We start from the raw sequence: 20,495 nt of genomic DNA on the forward strand, positions 1-20,495 counted from the left end.
ATTACCTTCAGGTTAATGTGTATAAAGTATATATGAAACATAAATGAATTTTGTTTAGACTTGAGTCCCAACTCTAAGAGTATCTCATTATACATGTACAAATATTCCAAAATCCAAACATATCTGAAATCTGAAACTTTTAGTCCCAAACATTTTAGATAAGGGGTATTCAACCTGTATTTGTGAAGCAGCTGTAACAAAGGGTATGTACTATGGAGTAGTGACAGATGCCACTTGAAGATTTGGGGCCATACTTGCAGGTGTAAATGTGCTATGTTGAGGGGTTTGGACTGTTACTACATAGGTACTGGAAAGCTTCTGAAATGTTCTATGGCCCCCAAACAATGGCAGGATCACATTTCTACTTTTGGACAATAATTGACAATAGTAAACAAGATTGACTGACTAGAGTGAAAAATGAAGGCCACCCAGTTAGAACATCATTATAATCATCAAAATAAAGAAGACATAAAAAATAGTCATCAAATTTTCCAATGCACTGGGAGAATGCTCTTACAACTTAGAATAACTGCTTCCCAGATTTGCTATTGCCTCCTAAATGTGAAAATTACAATATTATTTACATAGAATAAAAATGTATTTGATTCCTTTGTAACATTTTATATAAAAATAAATGTTTCCTTTTGAAAATCATATGCAGAAAGTGGAGCCAAGATGGCCGAATAGGAACAGCTCCGGTCTATAGCTCCCAGCATGAGTGACGCAGTAGACCGGTGATTTCTGCATTTCCATCTGAGGTACGGGGTTCATCTCACTAGGGAGTGCCAAACAGTGGGTGCAGGACAGTCGGTGCAGTGCACCATATGGGAGCCGAAGCAGGGTGAGGCACTGCCTCAATCGGGAAGCACAAGGGGTCAGGGAGTTGCCTTTCCTAGTCAAAGAAAGGGGTGACAGTTGGCACCTGGAAAATCAGGGCACTCCCACCCTAATACTGTGCTTTTCCAACGGGCTTGGAAAACGGCACACCAGGAGATTGTGTCTCACACCTGGCTCCGAGGGTGCTATGCCCACAGAGTCTCACTGATTGCTAGCACAGCAGTCTGAGATCAAACTGCAAGGTGGCAGCGAGGCTGGGGGAGGGGCGCCCGCCATTGCCCAGGCTTGCTTAGGTAAACAAAGCAGCCTTGAAGCTCGAACTAGGTGGAGCCCACCACAGCTCAAGGAGGCCTGCCTGCCTCTGTAGGCTCCACCTCTGGGGACAGGGCATAGACAAACAAAAAGACAGCAGTAACCTCTGCAGACTTAAATGCCCCTGTCTGACAGCTTTGAAGAGAGTAGTGGTTCTCCCAGCACGCAGCTGGAGATCTGAGAACGGACAGACTGCCTCCTAAAGTGGGACCCTGACCCCCGAGCAGCCCAACTGGGAGGCACCCCCCAGTAGGGACAGACTGACACCTCACTCGGCCGGGTACTCCTCTGGGACAAAACTTCCAGAGGAACGATCAGACAGCTGAATTTGCGGTTCACGAAAATCCGCTGTTCTGCAGCCACCGCTGCTGACACCCAGGCAAACAGGGTCTGGAGTGGACCTCTAGCAAAATCCAACAGACCTGCAGCTGAGGGTCCTGTCTGGTAGAAGGAAAACTAACAAACAGAAAGGACACTCACACCAAAAACCCATCTGTACATCACCATCATCAAAGATCAAAAGTAGAAAAAACTACAAAGATGGGGAGAAAACAGAGCAGAAAAACTGGAAACTCTAAAAAGCAGAGCGCCTCTCCTCCTCCAAAGGAACGCAGCTCCTCACCTGCAATGGAACAAAGCTGGACGGAGAATGACTTTGACGAGTTGAGAGAAGAAGGCTTCAGAAGATCAAACTACTCTGAGCTACAGGAGGAAACTCTAACCAATGGCAAAGAAGTTAAAAACTTTGAAAAAAAATTAGACAAATGTTTAACTAAAATAACCAATGCAGAGAAGTGCTTAAAGGAGCTGATGGAGCTGAAAGCCAAGGCTCGAGAACTACGTGAAGACTGCAGAAGCCTCAGTAGCCGAAGCGATCAACTGGAAGAAAGGGTATCAGTGATGGAAGATGAAATGAATGAAATGAAGCGAGAAGGGAAGTTTAGAGAAAAAAGAATAAAAAGAAACGAACAAAGCCTCCAAGAAATATGGGACTATGTGAAAAGACCAAACCTACGTCTGATTGGTGTACCTGAAAGTGACAGGGATAATGGAACCAAGTTGGAAAACACTCTGCAAGATATTATCCAGGAGAACATCCCCAATCTAGCAAGGCAGGCCAACATTCAGATTCAGGAAACACAGAGAACGCCACAAACATACTCCTCAAGAAGAGCAACTCCAAGACACATGATTGTCAGATTCACCAAAGTGGAAATGAAGGAAAAAATGTTAAGGGCGGCCAGAGAGAAAGGTCGGGTTACCCACAAAGGGAAGCCCATCAGACTAACACCTGATCTCTAGGCAGAAACTCTACAAGCCAGAAGAGAGTGGGGGCCAATATTCAACATTCTTAAAGAAAAGAATTTTCAACCCAGAATTTCATATCCAGCCAAACTAAGCTTCATAAGTGAAAGAGAAATAAAATACTTTACAGACAAGCAAATGCTGAGTGATTTTGTCACCACCAGGCCTGCCCTAAAAGAGCTCCTGAAGGAAGCACTAAACATGGAAAGGAACAACCGGTACCAGCCACTGCAAAAACATGCCAAATTGTAAAGACCATCGAGGCTAGGAAGAAACTGCATCAACTAACGAGAAAAATAACCAGCTAACATCATAATGACAGGATCAAATTCACACATAACAATATTAACTTTAAATGTAAATGGGCTAAATGCTCCAGTTAAAAGTCACAGACTGGCAAATTGGATAAGGAGTCAAGACCCATCAGTGTGCTGTATTCAGGAAACCCATCTCACGTGCAGAGACACACATAGACTCAAAATAAAGGGATGGAGGAAGATCTATCAAGCAAATGGAAAACAAAAAAAGGCAGGAGTTGCAATCCTACTCTCTGATAAAATAGACTTTAAACCAACAAAGATCAAAAGAGACAAAGAAGGCCATTACATAATGGTAAAGGGATCCATTCAACAAGAAGAGCTAACTATCCTAAATATATATGCACCCAATACAGGAGCACCCAGATTCATAAAGCAAGTCCTGAGTGACCTATAAGGAGATTTAGACTCCCACACAATAATAATGGGAGATTTTAACACCCCACTGTCAACATTAGACAGATCAATGAGACAGAAAGTTAACAAGGATACCCAGGAATTGAACTCAGCTCTGCACCAAGTGGACCTAATAGACATCTACAGAACTCTCTAACCCAAATCAACAGAATATACATTTTTTTCAGCACCACACCACACCTATTCCAAAATTGACGACATGGTTGGAAGTAAAGCTCTCCTCAGCAAATGTAAAAGAACAGAAATTATAACAAACTGTCTCTCAGACCACAGTGCAATCAAACTAGAACTCAGGATTAAGAAACTCACTCAAAACCGCTCAACTACATGGAAACTGAACAACCTGCTCCTGAATGACTACTGGGTACATAACGAAATGAAGGCGAAAATAAAAATGTTCTTTGAAACCAACGAGAACAAAGACACAACATACCAGAATCTCTGGGACACATTCAAAGCAGTGTGTAGAGGGAAGTTTATAGCACTAAATGCCCACAAGAGAAAGCAGGAAAGATCCAAAATTGACACCCTAACATCACAATTAAAAGAACTAGAAAAGCAAGAGCAAACACATTCAAAAGCTAGCAGAAGGCAAGAAATAACTAAAATCAGAGCAGAACTAAAGGAAATAGAGACACAAAAAACCCTTCAAAAAATTAATGAATCCAGGAGCTGGTTTTTTTGAAAAGATCAACAAAATTGATAGACCGCTAGCAAGGCTAATAAAGAAGAAAAGAGAGAAGAATCAAATAGACTCAATAAAAAATGATAAAGGGGATATCACCACCGATCCCACAGAAATACAATCTACCATCAGAGAATACTACAAACACCTCTATGCAAATAAACTAGAATATCTAGAAGAAATGGATAAATTCCTCGACAAATACACCCTCCCAAAACTAAACCAGGAAGAGGTTGAATCTCTGAAGAGACCAATAACAGGTTCTGAAATTGTGGCAATAATCAATAGGTTACCAACCAAAAAGAGTCCAGGACCTGATGGATTCAGAGCCGAATTCTACCAGAGGTACAAGGAGGAACTGGTACCATTCCTTCTGAAACTATCCCAATCAATAGAAAAGAGGGAATCCTCCCTAACACATTTTATGAGGCCAGCATCATCCTGATACCAAAGCCGGGCAGAGACAACCAAAAAAGAGAATTTCAGACCAATATCCTTGATGAACATTGATGCAAAAATCCTCAATAAAATACTGGCAAACCGAATCCAGCAGCACATCAAAAAGCTTATACACCATGATCAAGTGGGCTTCATCCCTGGGATGCAAGGCTGGTTCAACATACGCAAATCAATAAATGTAATCCAGCATATACACAGAACCAAAGACAAAAACCACATGATTATCTCAATAGATGCAGAAAAGGCCCTTGACAAAATTCAACAACGCTTCATGCTAAAAACTCTCAATAAATTAGGTATTGATGGGACGTATCTCAAAATAATAAGAGCTATCTATGACAAACCCACAGCCAATATCATACTGAATGGGCAAAAACTGGAAGCATTCCCTTTGAAAACTGGCACAAGACAGGGATGCCCTCTCTCACCGCTCCTATTCAACATAGTGTTGGAAGTTCTGGCCAAGGCAATCAGGCAGGAGGAGGAAATAAAGGGTATTCAATTAGGAAAAGAGGAAGTCAAACTGTCCCTGTTTGCAGATGACATGATTGTATATCTAGAAAACCCCATTGTCTCAGCCCAAAATCTCCTCAAGCTGATGAGCAACTTCAGCAAAGTCTCAGGATACAAAATCAATGTACAAAAATCGCAAGTATTCTTGTACACCAATAACAGACAAACAGAGAGCCAAATCATGAGTGAACTCCCATTCACAATTGCTTCAGAGAGAATAAAATGCCTAGGAATCCAACTTACGAGGGACATGAAGGACCTCTTCAAGGAGAACTACAAACCACTGCTCAATGAAATTAAAGAGGATACAAACAAATGGAAGAACATTCCATGCTCATGGGTTGGAAGAATCAATGTCGTGAAAATGGCCATATTGCCCAAGGTAATTTATAGATTCAATGCCATCCCCATCAAGCTACCAATGACTTTCTTCACAGAATTGGAAAAAACTACTTTAAAGTTCATATGGAACCAAAAAAGAGCCCGCATCGCCAAGTCAATCCTAAGCCAAAAGAACAAAGCTGGAGGCATCACGCTACCTGACTTCAAACTATACTACAAGGCTACAGTAACCAAAACAGCATGGTACTGGTACCAAAACAGAGACATAAATCAATGGAACAGAACAGAGCCCTCAGAAATAATGCCACATATCTACAACTATCTGATCTTTGACCTACCTGACAAAAACAAGCAATGGGGAAAGGATTCCCTATTTAATAAATGGTGCTGGGAAAACTGGCTAGCCATATGTAGAAAGCTAAAACTGGATCCCTTCCTTATACCTTATACAAAAATTAATTCAAGATGGATTAAAGACTTACATGTTAGACCTAAAACCATAAAAACCCTAGAAGAAAACCTAGGCAATACCATTCAGGACATAGACATGGGCAAGGACTTCATGTCTAAAATATCAAAAGCAATGGCAACAAAAGCCAAAATTGACAAATGGGATCTCATTAAACTAAAGAGCTTCTGCACAGCAAAAGAAACTACCATCAGAGTGAACAGGCAACCTACAGAATGGGAGAAAATTTTTGCAACCTACTCATCTGACAAAGGGCTAATATCCAGAATCTACAATGAACTCAAACAAATTTACAAGAAAAAAACAAACAACCCCATCAAAAAGTGGGCGAAGGACATGAACAGACACTTCTCAAAAGAAGACATTTATGCAGCCAAAAAACACATGAAAAAATGCTCATCATCACTGGCCATCAGAGAAATGCAAATCAAAGCCACAATGAGATCCCATCTTACACCAGTCAGAATAGCGATCATTAAAAAGTCAGGAAACAACAGGTGCTGGAGAGGATGTGGAGAAATAGGAACAGTTTTACACTGTTGGTGGGACTGTAAACTAGTTCAACCATTGTGGAAGTCAGTGTGGCGATTCCTCAGGGATCTCGAACTAGAAATACCATCTGTCCCAGCCATCCCATTACTGGGTATATGCCCAAAGGACTATAAATCATGCTGCTATAAAGACACATGCCCACGTATGTTTATTGCGGCACTATTCACAATAGCAAAGACTTGGAACAAACCCAAATGTCCAACAAGGATAGACTGGATTAAGAAAATGTGGCACATATACACCATGGAATACTATGCAGCCATAAAAAATGATGAATTCATGTCCTTTGTAGAAACATGGATGAAACTGGAAACCATCATTCTCAGTAAACTACCGCAAGGACAAAAAACCAAACAGCGGACGTTCTCACTCATAGGTGGGAATTGAACAATGAGAACTCATGGACACAGGAAGGGGAACATCACACTCCGGGGACTGTTGTGGGGTGGGGGAGGGGGGAGGGATAGCATTAGGAGATATACCTAATGCTAAATGATGAGTTAATGGATGCGGCACACCAACATGGCACATGGATACATATGTAACAAACCTGCACATTGTGCACATGTACCCTAAAACTTAAATAATAATACTAATAATAAAATTTTTACATGCAAAAAAAAAGAAAATCATATGCAAAAAAATTCATTTTATTATAACCTATCATTTACTTTATTATAAGGGAATTATAAAGGTTATAGAAAAATATCCATCTTCCCTTTTTAGAAAAGAACAGTAATCCTTTATGTTCCCCTGCCACAGGGGAGGCATTGGAAAACAATAATCAGCTCAGATTAAAACCCTATTGTACTGAAAAACTCAGAATCCTGACTTAACTAGTCTAAGGAAATGCCAGTAAGGCTTATTAGAAAAGGGAGGCTTGGTATAAAAGCATAAAGAATTGAGTTCAACCCCCTCCACTCTTCACCCTATCCTGCTGCCCAAACTCCCTTAGTTAAGGAGTGACCAGCTCTTTGATCTCTTCTCTTTTAAAATAACCAAATAGCTCTTGTTTTGACTCCATGGCTAAACTCCATCCTTGCAACAGGAGTTTTATTTCTACATTGGTAGTTGAGTTTCTAACAAAAAAGACAATTTAATATATCTTATATTTTGTAATATGTTCTAAAGACTAAATTTAAATAATTTCATGGCTATCCTGACTTCTTTCCATAGTAAAATTTTTCTTTTCTAAGAGACGGCCTATGTACACAGGCAGAGTAAATTAACTCCTGCCTCAAAGTTGCTGAGAAAATGAATTGCTTAAGAAGATTAGCGTCATTTTCTTTACTTAGAGGTATTCTTGACAACCCATACTGAAATTACACAAGATTAACTCCATTAACACCATTTCCCATTCTTTAAACTAGTAGCTTTTTAGAAAGCAGCATTTAGACTGAATAGTTCAAAGCATATTTTAAGAGATCTCGAGATGCTTAGAAATGCTCAATAAGTATCATTTAAGGATTTAGAATGGAGTGCTGAGAGGTCAAGTAACATATTATTGGTCATACAGTGAGCTGTAAGTGAAATGAAAAGATGCTGCTTGTTTTTCTCTTTGCCATTTAGTCTGCATATTCCATTTGCAAGAGGCATTTCAAATCAAATGAAAACTTAAGGGATATTAACACTGTTAATCCCTCAAAGAAAGGGATATTATTTATTTTTGTCTTTCCCATAGCATTTTGTAGAGTACCTTTCACTTATTCAAATATTTGTTGGTTATTATGCCATATATTTGATATTACTTTGTGGCCTATTAAATATACATAAATCAGAGGGCTTAGAAAAACAGATTAAAACAGTACTGTGAGACAGAATCTTTCTGAAACTAGAAAGCAAAATCTATTAACACAGACCCTAAACTTTAAACTAGTTATCCTAGCTGCCATTGGTGCCATTAAAATGTACAATGCATAAAAATCTCTCTCTCTCAAAATGTTGTCATGAGCCACCAAAACCATTCCAAACAAATGCAATCATAACCCATTAATTCCCTTAAATTTCCCTCTTTGATCTTTATGTAATCTTCAGTGTTTTTAACTGCAAAATAATACACAAATATACTCATGTTTGAAATTCAAACATCAAAAGTAAATGGAGGAAAAAAGTCCTATTTTCCTACCTCCCCATATCTTCCTCCAACCTCTTTTCCCACCCTTACATTAATGTAAAAAACTTTGCATTAAATTATATATAGTTTCATTTTCTTTTTGTTCTCTTAAAGATTGCTCCCAGGTAGAAACTGTTAAGGAACGTTGACCTACACAGCTGTTAAAGATCCTAATTTGAACGAACTACTAAATCCCCAGATTTAGAAATAGTTGTTTCTACTACTACAAAAAAAAAAAAAAAAAACTCTAAAAATACGAATTGTAATTACTTTATGCTAAGACTAAGATCAGACCTCAATGGAAAGTCACTAACCATTTTATTATAAAAATTTTATCAGGGAGCATAGTAAAGTAATACTAACTGTAATAATACCAGCTGAAATTTACTGAGAATTTGCTAGGCACCAGACATTGTTCTTAGTGTTTCATAAGACTTGCTAAAATCAACTCTCAATCAGTAAAATTTTAAGATATAGCATGTGATCATCAATGCCTCTGCACATAATGTCTCAAATTTGTATGTATTTCATAAGTTTGTTTGATGCAATACTATCCTGGACTGAAAAATGATAACTAACAGTACTTCAAGTCCGAGAATTCTACAACAGAATCAGTGGGTTACTAAAGTCGCATATTAAAGCAGTGGTAGAGCCCATCTCTGATTTCGGGGATTCTCAACTGTACCAGTATATTTCCCATACTCTAATCATTCATGTATTGGTATCATAATTTCTGCTATGTCTATACCGTTATTTATTTAATACCTTTAAATTGATTCTACCTCTTTAAAATTAAATTTAGTTTTAAAGGAAACATAATACCATCACATAAACAGGAAGCCAGAATTGATTGCCATAAATAAAAGGGAAGATAAATTCAATAAAACAATGCAATCCTATTACATTCTAGCTACATATTATATTGTTGCCTGCTGATGTTTCTGAGCCTGAGGTCTGCATAGTTGGCTAGAAAGGTAAATCAGCAAATGTTGATATATGTAAATAGTATCAATCAGCTTTCTCCATCCTTAAACAGAATGATTGATGTGAGGACTGAAAGTGTATTGAAAAAGAACAAGTTTCTCACTATGCTTTTTCAATGATATTTGTGCCAGGTACCATCTAAAACACCTCTTATGATCTATAATGATTTTACATATTATTATGATACAAATCCCAAAATACTTTGGGAAAACTCCAAAATGATTTGGGGATTTCCTGAAGGGATCCCCTTTACTTTATATTTTGGTCTCAGAATCTCAAAAGGTATCTTGTCTCTCCCAAGACATGCCCCAATATGCCTATTAAATCAATGGCAAGTAATATCAAGTTGGTAGAAATGGAAGTTATATTTTAATTTTTAGTTTAGTTTTTTTTTTTTTTTTGAGGCAGAGCCTCGCTCTGTCACCCAGGCTGGGCAATCTCGGCTCACTGCAACCTCCACCTCCGGGGTTCAAGCAATTCTCCAGCCTCAGCCTCCCAAGTAGCCCAGCTAATTTTTGTATTTTTAGTAGAGACAGGGTTTCAGCATCTTGGCCAGGCTGGTCTTGAACTCCTGACCTCGTGATCCACTCGTCTTGGCCTCCCAAAGCGTTGGGATTACAGGCGTGAGCCACCGCGCCTGGCCGAAATGGAAGTTATTATCCAAAAACTTGTTCTCAGAAGGCAAATGTTAGGTAGATGAAAACAGTACTGATTTAGGAAGCATAATCAAGCTCAACCACATGCTATTTTGTTTGACCTTGATTAGGTTAGTAAACTACTCAGGTATGTTTCCAATCTGCAAAATAAGGGAAGATAATACCTCCACACAGGGTGGGAATATGGATTAAAGTGTGACATACTGACATAATAGATACTCAGAAAATGTTAGTTAAATCAAAAGTTACATGGCTTTCAGTTTTTTTAAATTCACAGAAAAAATCAAGGTGTTTTAATCTTAATATTAATAAAAGATCTCAATTTGTTTCACCTAACCGACTCCCAGGCACTACTGCTAGCTCAGCTTCAAACAATCTTGGCAATTAAAACTAATTCAAAAATAACAAAGAGGGAGGCATCACACTACCTGACGTCAAGCCAAACTACAAGGCTATAAGCAACCAAAACAGCATGGTACTGGTACAAAAACAGACACACAGACCAATAGAATAGGTTAGAGAACCCAGAAATAAAGGCCACACACCTACAGCTACTTGATTTTTGTTAAAGTCAACAATAACAAGCAATGGGGAAAGGACTCCCTATTTAATAAATGGTGCTGGGATAACTGGTTAGCCACATCCTGAGGATTGAAACTGGACCCCTTCTTTTTACCATATACAAAAATCAACTCAAGATGGGTTAACAACGTAAATATAAAACCTAAAACTATAAAAACCCTAGAAGAAAACCTAGGAAATACCATTCTGGACAAAAGACCTAACAAAGATATCATGACAAAGACTCCAAAAGCAACTGGAACAAAGCCAATAATTGACAAGTGAAGGCTGGGCATGGTGGCTCACGCCTGTAATCCTAGCACTTTCTGAGGCCGAGGTGGGTAGATCACTTGAGGTCAAGAGTTTGAGACCAGCCTGGCCAACATGGTGAAACCGCGTCTCTAATAAAAATACAAAAATTAGCCAGGTGTCATAGTGGCCACCTGTAATCCCAGCTACTTGAGAGGCTGGGGCAGGAGAATGGCTTGAACCCAGGAGGTGGAGGTTGCAGTGAGCCAAGATTGCACCACTGCACTCCAGCCTGGGTGACAGAAGGAAACTCCATCTAAAAAAAAAAAAAAATTGACAAGTGGGACCTAATTAAACTAAATAGCTTCTGCACAGCCAAAGAAATTATCAAGAGAGTAAACTGACAGTCTACAGAATGGGAGAGAATATTTTCAAAGTATGCATGAACAAAGGTCTGATATCCAGAATCTATGAAGAACTTAACAAGCAAAAAATAATCCCATTAAAAACGGAAGAAAGGACATGAACAGACACTTCTCAAAAGAAGACATCCATGAGCCAAAAGCATATGAAAAAATGCTGAACATCACTAATCATTAGGGAAATGCAAATCAAAACCACAATGAGATTCCATCTCATACCAGTCAGAATGGCTGTTATTAAAAAGTCAAAAAATAACAGATGTTGGGGAGGTTGCAGAGAAAAGGGAATGCTATACACTGCTGATGGGAATATAAACTAGTTCAGCCCCTGTGGAAAGCAGTTTGAAGATTTCTCAAAGAACTTAAAGCAGACATACCATTTGACCCAGCAATCCCATTATTGGTTATATACCCAAAGGAATATAAATTGTTCTACCATAAAGACCATGCACGCATATGTTCATTACAGCGCTATTGACAATAGCAAAGACATGGAACCAACCTAGATGCCCATTACAGTGGACTGGATAAAGAAAATATAGTACATATATACCAGCTAATACTACACAGTCATAAGAAAGAACAAAATAATGTCTTTCCAGCAACATGGATGTAGCTGGAGGCCATTATTGTAAGCAAATTAATGCAGGAACAGAAAACCAAATACCAAATGTTCTTACTCATAAGTGGGAGCTGAACTTTGAGTACACTTGGACTCTAAGAAGGGAACAATAGGCACCAGGGCCTACTTGAGGGTGGAGGGTGGGAGAAAGATGAGGATAGAAAAACAACCTATCAGGTACTATGCTCATTATCTGGGTGATTAAATAATTTGTTTGCCGAACTCCCACAAAATGCAATTTACCCATGTAATAAACCCGCACATGTACCCCCAAACCTAAAATAAAAGTTGGAAGAAAAAATAAAAATAAAACAAAACTTTGGAAATGGGGTTATAGAAGGTCAGCAAAGGGTGAGTTTGAGATGTTTGGGTAGGTTAAGTGGGCATTTTGATGACATAGCTTCTCCTTCGGCATGTTTAATTGACATGTGATGTTTAACGGACATCCTTGCAGTTTAAGAAGACACTTTAAAAATAAATTATCTCCTAATAATGATGTGAAGAAAAAAAAAAATCCAAAGATCATGCTTATGAAGGTCTGAAATGTCCCAGCAAAACTGCAAAAATCTAAGTGATCCAAACCAGTTGGTCCAAAGCATACTATTAATAATAAAAGTCCTCAAACAAAAAAAATTCAACATGGCATCTTATTGGCATATAAAATAATATTCCACATGACTGATATCTCAATACATTTTATGGTGATGAAATAAACTTAGTGATCCTTTATACACTGCTGAAGTATTTACTAAATAAATAAATAAATGCCTAAAATTATAGTGCCATCTGCAGGCAAAGAAAGTAAAATCAATGATATATTTTCATGCTTTCGTATTTTCTGATTGCTATTCAAAACTTAAAAACTAGGATTTAATAATGTATATAACTCATTTTATGATTATATTTATAGGATACGATTTATTATATAAAATAAAACATTTTTTCTAAATTTTTTTTACTACCTAATAGAGCATCACTTCATTCTCAATATAACATTAAAATGATGGCAGTAATCCAAAGAAAATCAATGGTACTACAATATCCAATTTTGTGTATTGAGAATTATTTATTGCCAAAACATATAACAAAAAAACTTTTTAGTATTAAAAAAATCCAAATACTCCATCATCTTAACAGGAAGGCATTTTCATTTATTTGCTTTCCTCTTCCAAACTTGCATCTGCAGACACTTATTTAACAATAACTAAGTGCCAGGCACTTTTTAAAGCTGCTTTACATATATTAACTTAGAAAATTCTCACAGTAATCCTGTGAGGTAGGCAATGTTAACATGCCCATTTTACAGATGTTGAAACTGAAGCCCATGAGTTTAAATAACTTTCCCAAGGCTGCAGTGCTATACGTGGCAGTGCCAGGGTTCAAACTGGGTTAGTTTGTCTCCAATATCTGTGCTTTTAATCACTATGCTAACATGTCTCTTATTTGTGAAAGATGAATTCAGAGTATTATTGCAGTTGTAATACATGTGTTCTACTTTTAGGGGGCAACATTTTCTCATGAAACTAAATTGTTCATTGCTTTTTTAAATAACTACATATTTTACCATCAAGTTGATACATATCATTTTACTTACTTTAGTTATGTAATGCTGGACTTTGAAAACTGTTTTTAATGTCTTTAATTGTATATGAAAATATTGCAAATAAGCAAATTTTGCATTGCATATAGCTTCTCTTCCTTCTTTTGGATTTTATTTCCTTATGCTAACATTTTCCAAAATGGTTAAACTGGCTTAAGTATATATATCACATTACTGATATATAATGCTCCATACTGCTTTTTAAATTTCATCATTATATCTTACGAACAATGAAAGAAATGCTCAGATCTTCCTAAATCAATAGATGTCTACATGCCAGTCATTCCTCCCCCACCCACCCCCATATTTAACTGATATAAAATGGTGAAGGATGATTTATAATGTGGGATAGTTCAACCAACCAAAATTAAAATTTTCAAATGGGCACAATGTTTTATTCCTCCAGCAACAAAAAATGTGGAGATAATTCTATTATTTGTCATTTATGAAGTTGTAATTGTCTTGATTCTATCAGTAACCACACACAAAAAAATCAACAACATACTCAAAGTCACTAGTAAGTGTCAGAGCTAGAATCTAAGAATGAATCTGTCTGACTCTAACACCTGTTTTAGATACTATGAAAAAATTACCAATGGTCAAGAGGGTGAGCGTATGCCAAGATATAAAAATTGGATGAGAAATTTTATTTCAATCTTCATCAAAGATTATTTGTCTCACAAAGAGGTAATAACTACTCTGGGGTACCTATCACAAACAGAGGTATGGCATTTCCCTTGTATATTTTTCTGATCAATAATTTCAAAAATAGGAAAGGAGGACAATGATAATTAGCAAAATGCTTCATCTATCTTTCTCTCCAACATTTGCTTCACTGCGATCTAATTTTACCAGTGTTCTAAGCAAGGAGCTAGAGGATATGAATATTCACAACTTTTTTTCTTAAATGTTATCTTGCAGTATTATATATATTCCTAATAGTTTTAAAAGATTGTAACTTTGTGACACAGAATAAAGGTCACTGAAACATATAATAGAAAAAAAAAACAGGCTTTGGGGTCACATGGACCTTAAATTTGGACCCTGACACTTACATGTCCCCTATAAAATTACAGTATCAAATCCTAACTTCTCAGGATGCTGTGAAAATTAAAAGAGATAACAATTATGAAGCTCCTAACACATGGAAGGTGCTTAAGATATTTTAGCCCCCTTTCCTTCAAAGAGTGACATATATATGATTATACCAAGGGTATCAGTTTTAAACGTCATGCTTCATTATTTCCTTCAGACAAACGGTAGCATAGCATGAAGCATCAAGATCAAAAGAGATCAAAAGAGACAAACCTGTTTCATCAATGTGGGAACCTTTAGTTTTGACATCAATGTCATGATCTTCCATTAGTTGGTATGAGAGATTACGGGGATGTTTCAAAATCTGTCTATAGCATCCTGGTACATTCAGTTTCAGAGTAGGTACTTTAAACCTACATGTCTGTAGTCCATCTCTGCTAAGTATGTCATGGTACCACTGCCCTACTTTGTTCTTTGGGTACTGAATATTGTATCCAAGTATTGGAAGAACCACCTGTGAAAGAAAGGAGGGAAAAAATATGAAACTAGCCTTCAAAAAGATACATGATCATCTTTTTAATGTAGTTTTATGACTGGGACCTGGATTTGTAAAAATAGTCTCAGAATATAAACATCACAATCAGCCTAAAACATGCTTTAAATAATATGCTATGATATTTTTATGCTGCCAAAGAAAATAGCTAACTAAAATCAAGGACTCACAATAACTAAGGTAACCAACTCAAATCAGATATTATTAAACAATCTACTATTTAAGAAGTTTAGGTACACTTAATTAGCTGATAAAGACTTAATCTCTATAAAATAAAGCATGTACTTTCTGTAACACAAAGAGTAACCTCTACTGCTCAATCAAATTACCAGTATTTTGGCGGACAATTTTAAATTTTCTTATTTCTTCCAGAACAAGAAAACAAACACATAGCAACACATTCAATGTTTATTTTCTTAGCTGCTTGTGAGTAAACACTGCATTTTGTGGGGTATTCTTCCTTTGCTGGTGTCTTCTAGACAGTTTTCTTGAACAGTACCAAAAGGTAGTCAAGAAAAGGAAGAAGGTAAAAAATTCAAATATACACAATATGAATGAATCTGAAATTCACTATGCTAAGTGAAAGATGCCAGACACAAAAGGCCATATACTGTAGTATTCCATTTATATGACATTATTTCAAAGGCAAAACCATAGTGGACAGAAAACCGATCAGGGGTTGCCAGGGGTGAGGGATGGGAATGGGCACAGGAAAATCTGGAGAGGGGAGGAAACTGTTCTTTATGATTGATGTTTGTGGTGGCCACACAGTCCTACATTTATCAAAAATATGTTTATCAAAGCCTATACAATTGTAAACTAAGTGAATTTAATTGTATATAAATTATACCTTAATTTAAAAGTTGTTTAATAAAAAAAAGAGGAGGGGAACTAGTCAACATTTTGCTTTTTGGGGACAATGTCTACACTTAGATCTAAGTGATAGTAATTTTTAAGCAAATTTACCTGATGTATTGCATACATATTAGCTGATCCTTCCTCTTCAGTTACCAGGTGAATCTAGTTTTAAAAAACATGAAAATATGAATGATTCCCAAATATTCCAAATTTCCGCCACTTTCAATTTTCCCTAACTCTATCATATATAGATCAGTTCCTACGCTGAATATACATAAACCCAAACAAGATCTTATCATAATTTGTTTCTGGAGGAGTAGACTACATAAAAATTAGAATGATTCTTCCTGCTTTAACCACTAATCACTGAATTTGGATAACATGGAGAAAGGTGGGCTGCTGAAAACTCTGAGGCAATACTTTCACCTCAGTCACCAGCAATCTTTTTCTAAATCACAAAGTTTTTCTTTATTAGGCTGAATCGAAAATCTGCTTCTATAATATCAACCCACTCCCCACCCCCACTAATCTCTGTCCCCCGAAAATATAATACTCTATACAGAACTGATGTTTCTCTGGCTAGATGTGGTAGCTCACATCTGTAATTCAGTGCTTTGGGAGGATCGCTTGAGGCCAGGAGTTTGAGACCAGCATGGACAACATAGGGAGACCCTGTCTCTATAAAAAAAAATTTTTTTTTAAATTAGCCAGGTGTGGTGGCACATGCCTGTAGTGCTAGCTACATAGGAGACCCAGGCAAGAGGATTGCTTGAGCCCAGGAGCTAAAGACTGCAGTGAAACATGATGGTGCCACTGCACTCCAGCCTGGGTGACAGAGCAAGACTCTGTCTTTAAAATAAAATTGAAAAAAAAAAATTTAAAGAGGTGTTATTTCTCAGCATTTGTTTCATAGAATGGTAACAGGTGTCACATACAAGAGGAAAAAAAGGTGCATGACAGATCAACTCTATGAAATGTGGCTCTAGGATATCACAGAATAAGCAGTTCTGCTTTCTCTTATACATGAAAGCTCAAACAGAAAGGCAGCTATTCTCTGTCCACAAGGCTTCACAGCATTCTCATATTCCTAAAGCATTCATCACACGGTACAGTGTCTAGAGCCCCTCTAAATCTACCTGATTTCCCCTCAACTCTCCCTAGTCTTATCAATAATGTCGCTCCTTTTTTGTTTTTAATTTGGGACTTGTTTTTTTGTTTATTGGTAACTAACCTCTTTCAATTACTGCACTTAGAAACAGATATAAAGCTCCAGATGTGATCTGATCAAAATACAAGAGACAGACTACATGGAATTATGATCTCTCTTGCATCACCATTTCTAGCCTTTTTTCTTTCACAGAGTCGTAAGTATACCTACATACTGTGATTTGAGTAATTTATGAAAACATTGAATAAACATGGTCAGGTATAAAACACCATGCTTTGTCTTTAGAGAATTCCCTCCAGGTTGATATCCAGCAATTCATGAACAAACATGCTTTCCTTGTATGGCTGCTCCACAACTATAAATTCACCTAAGTTTTTAATTGTCTAACTCACATTTCTCCATCTTGCCCACAAACACACACACACACACAAAGAAAAGTTACCAAGTGATTTGAAATGTAGATACACCTGTTAGGCTAGTAATTCTATCAAAAGAAGGAATCAGATTAGTTTTCTACAATTTTTAATTGTAGATGCATATTACGTGCTCCATATACCATTTATTAAGAATTTTATTCTTTTTCCTTTTCATATTTTATATTTTGGGCCTCTAAGTCCTGCCTTTTCTTTCCTCAGTGCTAACTAATAAAATAAGTGATCGATCTTAAAATATATAGAAACATTGTTTTTGCTGCTCATAAAAGGAAATTCTGCAAAATATGTAGGAGAAAATGTTTTCTCTTCTCCTATAGCTCCAAAAAGAAAGCAGCTAAAATTCCAATCACAAAACTATCCTTGTAAATGTTATTCTGAATGAAGAAGTCTTATAAAACTCATGCATTTCAAAAATTGTTGCTGTATCTTGTGAAAGTAATCTTTAACTTCCAAAAATCTGAATTAGAAATGGATGACTTACTAATTAGGGTGTTTTCCAATATTTAAATGGACATCTTTTCTGGGAGGTGTTAAGAAATGATAACGATTTTTTATTATTTATCGAAAGGGGATCATTGACATATCTCTTCTCCCCCACATGAGGTAAAATAAAACTTATAATGCTACTAGATTTGTTTTCACACAGAGTTTGAGTCTGTATCTCAATTAAATTACCATTCTTAGTAACATATGCTGCCTCCTAGTGACCATTTTCTTATCATTTCTTTCCTATTAGGTGGGAGCAAAAGTAATTGCAGTTTTTGCATATTCATCCATTTAATGAAAAAGTGAAGCCGACATCTGATGTTCTGCCTTATGCAATCTTTACTCCCTCTTTTCAAGTAGCGGTACTCTCATTTTCCAGGAGACCTCTCCCAGGTGTCAGATGTGGATTAGGGTCCCAGGAAGGAGCCCCAGGAATGCAGGTTTAGTCAATCACATACTGCAGTTCACACTTTCTGGTTTGGTTCTATACATATGATCCAGGCCAGGCCATTCCTAGCCACTGAGACTCAATTACACAGCTTTTGTTGACACTGTTGGGAAAGAAAAATCATTTTTCTGCAGAGAAGCAAGTCTAGAGTGGTGAGAAATAAGCCTAGAGTCATTAATAATAATCTTGCCACCAAAGGTGTAAGCTAGACTGGGAATGGATCTAACAGAGAAAAGCAGAGCTGAATGATGAAAAAAAGGAGATCGTTTAGGACACTTAAGTCCCAAATACAGCTGCGCCTGAATCTATCATGGGCTTTCAGTTATGAGGGCCAATAAATTCCCGTGTTTCTTTAAATTACTGTGGGTTTGAGGTGGGTTTCTATTATTTAAAACCAAAAAACTTTAATTAATACATCAAGAATTCTGACATTAATTTAGATAAAGTTTCCTTTATGTAGAGTTCAGAGTCTGTTTTACCTCTATTGTTGAAAAACTGGACCATGTTCTAGTTCTCACTACAGACTAATTCTCTATACTCCATGATTTTTCTAGTAGAGACCAACAGGGCTAGGAGTTAGGCAGCCGGGTCTTTTTAATTCCACTACCTGTGTGACTCTGAATCTGTCTACTCTCCAATCTGAGACCCAATTTTCACTTCTATAAAATGGGAATTAAAAAAGAATGTTTCTAAAATCCCTTTCTTCTCTAAAATTCAATGATTTTACTATGTTACATACGAAAGTGTTATTCAAATTTTCACTAATTTTTAAAATTTATGAGACTGACTTATGATAAGGTTGGAGAATAATAATTTGTTCTTTTTGCATTACAGTACTATCAAATGAATTTCCTTGCATGATTTATGGAACCCAGTTTCATTAGTTCAAACTCACAGAGATAAAAACAACTGGATGGCTGGGTGCGGAGACTCACGCCTGTAATCCCAGCACTTTGGGAGGCCGAGGCGGGTGGATCACGAGGTCAGGAGATCGAGACCAGCCTGGCTAACACGGTGAAACCCAGTCTCTACTAAAAATACAAAAAATTAGCCGGGCATGGTGGCAGGCATCTGTAGTCCCAGCTACTTGGGAGGCTGAGGCAGGAGAATGGCGTGAACCTGGGAGGCAGAGGTTGCAGTGAGCCAGGATCACGCCACTGCACTCCAGCCTGGGCGACAGAGAGAGACTCCATCTCAAAAAATAAAAATAAAAAATAATAATAAATAAATAAAAATAAAAAAATAAAAAAACTGGACAAGGAGGAAATGGAAGGACCAAGCTTTATAATATAAACTATATTATAACTTCACTAATATAAATGTCTCTAAGACATTGTTAAGAGGAAATTATGAATCATATTTAGATAAAATCACATTTCTATAAAAGAAATACACACATTACACGTTCCATATACCTTATAAAAATCATATTTCTTCTCCTCTCCATATTTTAAGTTTTGAGTCTCTAAGTCCTACCTTTTCTTTTCTCGGTGTAACTAATAGAATAAAAATAGTTTTTCAATGGATATTTATGTGAAAACATACAGAAAGGTCTAGAAAGACACATAACAAACAACAGAGGTTGAGTCTCTGGAGGAAGCACAGGGAATCACATTAGGACGCTAGCAGGGATGGCAGCCTCATCTGTAATGTTTTTATTTTTATTTTTAGGCACAGTCTCATTCTGTCACCCTGCCTGGAGTGCAGTGGCGTGATCTCGGCTCACTGCAACCTCTGCCTCCCGGGTTCAAGAGATTCTCCTGCCCCAGCCTCCTGAGTAGCTGGGATTACAGGCGTGCGCTACCACGCCTGGCTAATTTTTGTATTTTAGTAGAGATGGGGCTTCACCATGTTGGTCAGGCTGGTCTCAAACTCCTGACCTCGTGATCCGCCCGCCTCGGCCTCCCAAAGTGCTGGGATTACAGGTGTGAGCCACCATGCCTGGCCTTGATTTTTATTTTTATGGGCTGTTTTGTGCATTATTTGTTTAATCTTTTTTAAAATGGGTTTTTTAAAGGAAGCTTTACTACCTATATATCTTTCACTCCATACCACTGTTTTTATCTTTCTATTTACCAACATGTGTTAAGCCTAAACT

The 20,495-nt window shown here is 37.2% G+C and overlaps 1 protein-coding gene across 6 annotated transcripts in view; it reads right to left on the reverse strand.

The window, feature by feature from the left end:
• The window catches only part of PUS7L (pseudouridine synthase 7 like), a 95,548-nt gene that overhangs the window by 52,122 nt on the left and 22,931 nt on the right, over nt 1-20,495 (reverse strand). For 4 of the 6 annotated variants that reach the window (XR_009209224.1, XM_032173753.2, XM_032173755.2 and 1 more), the window contains exons 8-9: nt 15,970-16,023; nt 14,724-14,964 (exon numbers count right to left, since the gene is read on the reverse strand). Coding sequence is in view for 5 of the 6 variants with exons in the window: in XM_032173753.2 (XP_032029644.1) it covers nt 14,724-14,964; nt 15,970-16,023 (295 nt within the window). In the remaining variant the exon portion in view is untranslated. Of the gene's footprint in view, nt 1-13,745; nt 14,965-15,969; nt 16,024-20,495 lie in introns of those variants that run through there. The other 2 variants (XM_032173754.2, XM_032173756.2) reach the window with 2 other exon arrangements.

This window comes from Hylobates moloch, unplaced genomic scaffold (genome assembly GCF_009828535.3).
Source record: "Hylobates moloch isolate HMO894 unplaced genomic scaffold, HMol_V3 SCAFFOLD_13, whole genome shotgun sequence".
NCBI classification, from domain to species: Eukaryota; Metazoa; Chordata; class Mammalia; order Primates; family Hylobatidae; genus Hylobates; species Hylobates moloch.